Source organism: Belonocnema kinseyi, chromosome 5, assembly GCF_010883055.1.
Source record: "Belonocnema kinseyi isolate 2016_QV_RU_SX_M_011 chromosome 5, B_treatae_v1, whole genome shotgun sequence".
Classification (NCBI taxonomy): Eukaryota; Metazoa; Arthropoda; class Insecta; order Hymenoptera; family Cynipidae; genus Belonocnema; species Belonocnema kinseyi.
Window position 1 is genome coordinate 76,322,345 of NC_046661.1, and position 8,201 is coordinate 76,330,545.

General features: G+C 33.9%; 1 protein-coding gene across 1 annotated transcript in view; it reads left to right on the forward strand.

Moving 5' to 3' along the window:
- LOC117173059 (putative serine protease K12H4.7) overlaps positions 1-8,201 on the forward strand; it is a 23,732-nt gene that overhangs the window by 13,150 nt on the left and 2,381 nt on the right. The window contains exons 6-8 of the mRNA XM_033361434.1: positions 6,426-6,492; positions 6,592-6,802; positions 7,027-7,159. Coding sequence (XP_033217325.1) covers positions 6,426-6,492; positions 6,592-6,802; positions 7,027-7,159 — 411 coding nt within the window. The remainder of the gene's footprint in view (positions 1-6,425; positions 6,493-6,591; positions 6,803-7,026; positions 7,160-8,201) is intronic.

The window sequence follows — 8,201 nt, forward strand, 5'->3', positions numbered from 1 at the left end:
GCCAAGGAGAAAGGGTGGTGTTGTTTAGATGGTCCTTTTTAGCATTATTATGATGACAGACTTGACTTTGTATAATATATAATTATACGCAAGGTATAATTGAATATTATATATGTCAGGTCATTGTAGTGATGCGTCAACTAAGATCCCCACACTATCGAGAAGTGCGGACCCTTCACGGTAGGTTCTTGAACATTTTTCACCAGGCCCTCGTAAAAAAATGGTTGGCGTGATACTGGGTCGACTACTGGCGCAGTACTGATACTTATTTCTGATAAAATAATGAAACAAGAGTTCCACCAACGTTAGGCATCTTACTGATTTACAAGTGGCTTCGTACTTACCTGTATTACTGGTGTAATTTCGGCACAGGTGTTCCGCCAACGTTTGACGTGATACTGATATACTACTTTTGTAGTCCTGATACATATTACTGGTAAAATACTGAAATAAGAGTTCAGCGAACGGTTGGCACCATACTGGTTTACAACTGGCAGAGTACTGTTCGTCACCACTGGTGCAATACCGTCACAGGAGTTACGCCAACGATTGGCGTGATACTGGGTCGACTACTGACACAGTGCTGATATGAATTATTGGTAAAATACTGAAATAAAAGTTTAACCAACGGTCGGCATCATACTTGCGTACCACTGGCTGAGGAGTGATATGCGATACTGGTGAAATACTGGCACCAGCGTTTCCCCAGCGATTGAAGTAGCAGTGGACACATACCAACTTCAAGTGCTGATTGAGAACCGACATAAGAGTTCAGCCAGTGGTTGTCGTAATACTGAGTCTATTTCTGGCGCAGTACTAATACGTATTACTGGTCAAATACTGACACAAGCTTTCAACCAAAAGTTGGTATCATACTGGTGTACTACTGGCTTAGGAATAATATTTATTACTAGTTAAATATACTGACATAAGAGTTTAACCAACGATTGGCATCGTACTGCTTTGCAACTGGCCCAGTACTGACCATTGCCACTGGTGTCATACAGGTACAGGACTTTCGCCAACGGTTAGCGTGATACTTGATCTGCTACTGGTGCAGTACTGATATGTATAACTGGTCAAATACTGACACAAACGTTGAAACAACATTTGACATCATACTGGTGTACTACTGGCTTAATATTAATATGCATTACTGGCTAAATATCGGCATCGGTGTTTCGCGAGTGATTAGTGTAGTTCTGGCCACACAATAACTTCAAGTGCTGCTTGACAACCGAAATAAGAGTACAGCCAATGGTTGGCGTGATACTGTGTCTACTACTGGCACAAGAGTTCAGCCAACGGTCCGCATTATACTGATGTACTACTAGTTTAGGATTGGTAAAACATATCTGGTGAAATACTGGTACGCGCGTTTCGCCAGCGATTGGCGTATTTTTTGTAATTGTCACTAATTGTATTTGAAATTATAATTTAAACATTGTTTTTTTAAAGGAAAAATCGTATTTTTAATGTGAATTTTCTAAACAGAACAGTTACTCATGTTCCCAGGTGGAAATGCCGGTAGTGTGTCGGAGTTCACCACTGACGCAGGACTGGCCCAGTACTGCCCACCAATACAGGCAGCCGGTGGTTCGTCAAGTGTGGCAGACCATTGGCTGCACGACCGGGGCGGTACTATCCCATTAGTACAAAAATAGACTTAAACAAAAAAACGCGTCTATAAATTCTGTCAGGATGTTTTGAAATGTCGATAAATTGACTACACAATTAAGGTGAAAACATTTTTTTTTTCTATTACTTTTTTTAAGGAAAATATTCTAAGTTCCACTTTCATGAAGAATTTTAAATGTTCAGAAAAAATTACATTGGATGTATGTCTAAATCGTTGTAGAATAGCCTAAAACACCTAAAAAGCAAAACGTTACACGAAAGTTTAAAGAAAATTGTTATTAAAAAAATTGTTGCGCAACGTGGTAAAATTTCTAAGTTCCGTCAATAAGAATTTTGAATGCTCATTAAATATTATTATCAGAACTTTTAAAATGGCCTAAAACGCGAAAAAATAAAATATTAACGAAGAAAAGGCGTAGTCGAGTTAAATAATTTATTTAAAAATTATTTTATTTATATTTCCGTGAACAGTTAGTTTATTTTATATATATTTGATGTCGTATGATTATAAAAAGATTAACAAGAAAAAAGAGTTGAAAAATTGTTGTTCAAAACCCCGTAGCGTTAGAAACATTATTTGTAATTTAATGCGTAAAAGTGTAATATACTAGGCAGTCTGATAAGTACCTGAAAATTCTAAGAGATGGCATTAGTATCAGCCATTTATGTTTACGCATTTACAAGTTACAGCACTGAGAAGCGACTAACCTCCGAGCTTTTTTAATATGGAAAAATCTGAGTTTCGAGTTTTGATCAAACACTAACATCTTCGCAAGAAAACGATATCCGAGACCAAGGCCAAGCTGAATAAGTATTACCCGGACTCTGCACCGTCGATTGGAACGATTTATAAGTGCTTTACCGAGTTTCGTTGTGGCCGTACGAGCACAGTTGATGCTGAACGATCTGGGCGCCCAAAAGAGGTCACTACACCAGAAAATGTCGAAAAAATCTATGATATGATGTTGAATGATCCCAAAGTGAAATTGAGAGAGGTAGCTAATGCTGTAGGCATATCATTGGAACGTGTGGGCAATATCGTGCATTCAGTTTTGGGCATGAAGAAGCTCTGCGCGCGATGGGTGCCGCGTTTGCTCATAGTGGACCAAAAACGAATTCGTGTGATAACTTCCCAGCAGAATTTGCCATTATTTTCGCGTAAGCCGACCGAGTTTTTGCGCCGATTCATAACCATGGATGAAACTTGAATCCACTACTACACTCCTGAGTCAACGCAACAGGCAAAACAGTGGGTTCCACCGGGCCAAAGTGCTCCGAAGCGTCCAAAAACGCAACAATGGGTGGGAAAGGTTACGGCCTCCGTATTTTGGGATACACATGGCATAATATTCGTAGACTATCTTGAAAAAGGTAAAACCATAACCGGAGCATACTATTTATCATTATTGGACCGATTGAAAATCGAAATCGCCGAAAAACGACCACATTTGAAGAAGAAAAAACCGCTTTATCATCACGACAATGCGCCTGTTCATTCATGCTTAGTTGCACAAGCAAAATTGCATGAAATTGGCTTCGAATTGGTTCCTCAGCCACCGTATTCACTAGACCTGGCCCCCAGCGACTATTACTTGTTCCCTAACCTGAAGAGATGGCTCACCGGTAAGCGTTTTTACTCAAATGAGGAGCTCATAGCTGAAACTGAGGCGTATTTTGGAGACCTTCCGATCGAGTGCTTTTCGGACGGTATCAAAAAGTTAGAAAATCGTTGTACTCGCTGTATCGACCTAAAAGGAAAGTATGTTGAAAAATAAAACCGAGTTTGGCCAAAAAAACGTCTCCGTGTTTCATTTTTGAGGGACTTATCAAACTGCCTAGTATGTATTTATTTTAAGCAGTGCCATTAACATGTATTGACAAAATACTCGCTGTCAATTATTATTTATTTTTTAGATACCTTTTTTGTTATATCTTTAGATTATAGAAATACTGGGTGTTAATATTAAGCAAATAGTTTGAAATTTATACTTTAGTAATCATAAGTAATATTCGGACAATACGCAGACGTATGATGATGAATGGGTGGTCTTTAAAACAATTAAATAATTTTTTATAATATTTAAAATTAACAATGGCATTTTCGTACGCCAGCGGTTTGCCAGTACTGCCCCAGTACTGTCAGTCAGTACTGGCAGACCAGTACTGCCAATCATTAAAAGAAAGTACTGGCACAGTAAAACCAGCCAGTACTGAAACTTCGACAGGCGGTACTAGGCCAGTACTGGGCCGGTGGTGTATTTCTACCTGGGATACCTTCGTTATCACTTGGAGCCTAACCAGTACCTGCCCAGTACAAATCTGCAGTAGTGGCCCGGTGGTGAACTTCAGTGCTGGTCCAGTACTACAGGTCAGTTCCTCGCCGAGTTTTCAGTATTAGTTGAGCCAGTACTGGTCCAGTACTAACAGAACATTGTTATCATTAGGGATTTTACCGGAATAAAGCCAGTAGTCCTGTCCATATTCTAACAGTACCGCGCCAGTACCGAACTCCGACCAGCGGTACTGGCATGGTAATGTACCGGTGGTAAATTTCCCCCTGGGTACCCAATAATATATCAAATATTTGAAAATCGATTGAAATTCCTTGAAACTTTTTTAATCTCTTGAAAATTCTTTGGCTTTTTTGTAATACCCTAAAATCTTTAAAATCCTTCGAAACCCCATTCAATTATTGAAATCAATTTCAAATTCCTGGGTATCTTTTAAAATGCCCTATCATACCTTAGAACCTTAAAAATCTTTTGAAATTCCTTCATATTCCTTAATGTTCTTAAAAGTACCTTGCAATTTTGTAAAGCTCATAAAATTACTTGGTATTTTTTGAAATGCCATAAAATATTTTGAAATTTTTAGAATCTTTTGAGATTCCCTAAATTTTCTAAAGGTCTTGAACATTCCTCGGAATTACTTCAAACTATTGAAATCTATTAAAAAGCCCAAAGTTATACCAAATTCTTCAAATCTTTTGAAATCTGTTAAAACATTCAAAAATGTATGAAAATTTCTTGAATTTTTGTAAAATCTCGTAAAATATTTAAAATCCTTTAAAATCTTTTACAACACCATTAAATTTTGTAATGCTCTTGAAAATTCCTTGGAAATTTAAAAAATACCATAAAATCTCTAAAATCCTTTGAAATAATTTTTTCTAAATGCCCTAAAATCTTTAAAATACTCTAAAACCCTATTCAATTACTAAAATCAATTAAAGATGTCTTAAAATCTTTAGGATAACCCTAAAATAAGTCAAAACTTTTAAAATCTATTTAAATTCCTTGACATTTTTTAATGCTCTTTAAAATTCCTTCAAATCTTTTAAAATGCCCTAAAATATTACAAATTCTTTAAACTCTTTTTGTTAAAGACTTTGAAAATACCTTAACATTTTTACAGCTCTCAAAAATTCCTCGGAATCTTTTTAAATAAACTAAAATTAAAATTCTTGGGAATCACTTTAAATTATTGCAATCTATTGAAAGTACCCCAAGTGATTTTAAATCCTTTAAAATCTTTTTAAATCCCTTGATACTTTTTAAAGTGCTTGAAGATTCATTGATATTTTATGAAGCTATTAAAATAACTTGAAATCTTCTAAAATACCCCAAAAAATTTCAAAACTTTCACAATCTTTTGAAATTCCTTTAAATTTTCTAAAGTTCTTGAAAATTATTTGAAATCGTTTAAAATGCCCTAAAATTATTCAAAACCTTTAAAATTTTCGAAAATTTCTTGACATTTTTTAAAGCCTTAAAAAATTCCATAGAATGTTTTTAAATACCCTACAATATTTCACATCCTTTGAAATCTTTTCAAAACCTTTAAAGGTTTTTAAAGTTCTGAAAAATACCTTGGATTTTTTTAATATTCTAAAGTCTTTAAAATCCTTCGAATCACCATTAAATTATGGAGATCTATAAAAACTTGTTTCGAATCTCTAAAAATAACATAAAATATTTCAAATTCTTAAAAATATTTTTTAATTCTTTGAAGCTTTTTAAAGTTTTTGAAAATGTTTCAGAATTTTTCACATGCCCTAAAATCTTTCAAATCCTTTAGAATCACATTAAAATATTGGAACGTAATAAAAATTTCTGGGGGTCTTTAAAAATACCCTAACAAATTTTAACAGAACTCTAGATTGAAAATACAAAAGTAGGTTTAGATCTGAATTTACCTGAAAACACATGATCTCATTTGAAATCATATACAGTCTTTTGAAATCACATGAATTCATTTACAGTCACTTGAATTCTTCTGAAGTCACTTAAAATCTCCTGAAATTTCTAGATTCATTTAAATTCATATTAATTCACGTGAGTTTACCTGAAGCCACTTTAAGTCATTTGAAATCAGATGGAGTCATTCGAAATCACTTGAATTCATTTAAAGTCACTTGAACTATTTTAAAGTCACTTGAAACATCCTGACACACCTAAAGCCATTTGAATTCGCATGAAGTTACGTGAAATCATTTGAAATCACCTGAATTCATTTTAAATCATTTGAATTCACATAAAATCAATTGAAGTCACTTAAATTTTCCTGAAATCCTTTGAAATCTCCTGAAGTCAGTGAAATCATCTGAAGTCATTGAAATATTCTGAAATATCTTGAATCCAGAAGTAGGCGTATACTATTTGAGAAAAAAATGACTAATAATTAGATTCCCTGACTTTGCAATTTTAATTTAAAATCCCTGACTTTTCACTTATCGGCAGCCACACTGATTAATTTTATACATTTCATAAGTCTGTAATTGTTTTTAGTCTTTGCCATGCTCTAGACACGACGAATCTCAGTGGATTAGGTACTTTTTTCAGTCTTCTAACAGAGGTAATAAGAATAAGAATTATATGTTATTATATTTTCTGCATTAAATTAAATAATTGCTATTAAAGAGCAAATTTATTGTCAACATGAAAATATTGACAGACATTCTCAAGTGTGGTACAATATAACAGAATCAAAAATGGAACATCCAGTATCGCCGAAATATGTAAAACAATGACCAATAATAGTATAGGATGTCCTATTCAGCGATTGGCAAAAGTTACTAATAATAATGGGGAATGTGTCAACATAGATTATAGTGTCATACTGGATGCACTCGGAAATACATCTTGGGTTGCAAATTCCGACAGTAGTAAGTACTTAAACACCACGATAATTTCATTTCAAAATACTATCAATTTCCTATATGAGACCGATTACGAAAATAGCTTTAATTGGCCTTGATCCTAAATCGGGGGAATCCGTACATAAACAGGCAGGGTCGTGTGAATCACTTCTTTTATATTCGATTGCATGACGCAATCTCATGTAGTATACATTATTTACATAATATTGATTTGAAATGATTTTCATTAGTGAGGCAATGGATATTTCAAACGTGTACCGAGTACGGTTATTACCAAACAACAGATCCTGAAAAATCAATTTTTGGTTCAATTTTAACTATTGAATATTTCAATCAACTCTGCGGAGATGTATTCGGAGAAGGGTGAGTAATGATTATTCTGAAGGGGTGAAATCAACAGTCATCAACTGTACACCTCGGTCACCCGTACTGGTGATCTAGTGTAATCTACGTAATGCAATTGTAATCGGAGTAATCCAGGTATAATCTGGCGTGATCCACTTGCAATGCGATTGATTTAAATAATTCGGAGTAATCCCTATATCACTAAGTAATCCAATTGTAAATCAAAGTAATATACTTGTGCTCCAAAGCAATTCGAATCATTCGGAGTAATCCAATAATCATCAAGTAATCGACTTATGAGCTATAGGCATTAACATGTGATTCACAGTAATCCACTTACAATGCGAAGTTAATAAAGTAAATCGGAGTGATTTCAGTTTCGCGGAGTAATCCACTTGTAGTCCGAGGTCATTCAAATCATTCGGAATAATCTTAGTACTACGGAAATATCCGCATGCATTTAGACGTAATTCAAGTCAGTAGAAATAGTCCCAGGATTTCGAAGTAATCTAATCGGAGTAATCCACTTTTGTAAAAACATTCGTCTTTTTGGTAGAAATTAATCTTCTTGCTTAAAATTTAATGTTTTTGATTGAAAATTATTTTCATAAACTACCAATTTAACTATTCTGGTTTTAAACGTAAATGTTTCTTCCTTACTTATGAATATACTATTTGGTACAAAATTCATGTGTTTTGTTAAAAATTCCACTTTATTTTAACTATAATCTTAAAAGTTGTTTTTTTTTTTTTTTTGTTGAAAATTACCTTTTTTATTGAAATAGTAACTATTCCCTTTTCAGTTGAAAATTAGTCTATTGTAGATGTAAATTCAACTATTTGGTTGAAAATTAACATATTCTATGTAAAATTTATCTTTTTTGCAGAAAATTAATCTTTTTGCTTGAAAATTCATCTTGTTTCTGTTAATAATTATTATTGATTTTTTTTCTGGATGAAAGTACAGCTACTTAGGTAGGTACGAATTTGGCGAAAAGTCATTTTCCTGGATAAGAATTAAACTATGTACTTCAAAATGAAATTCTTCTCCTTTGTTTAA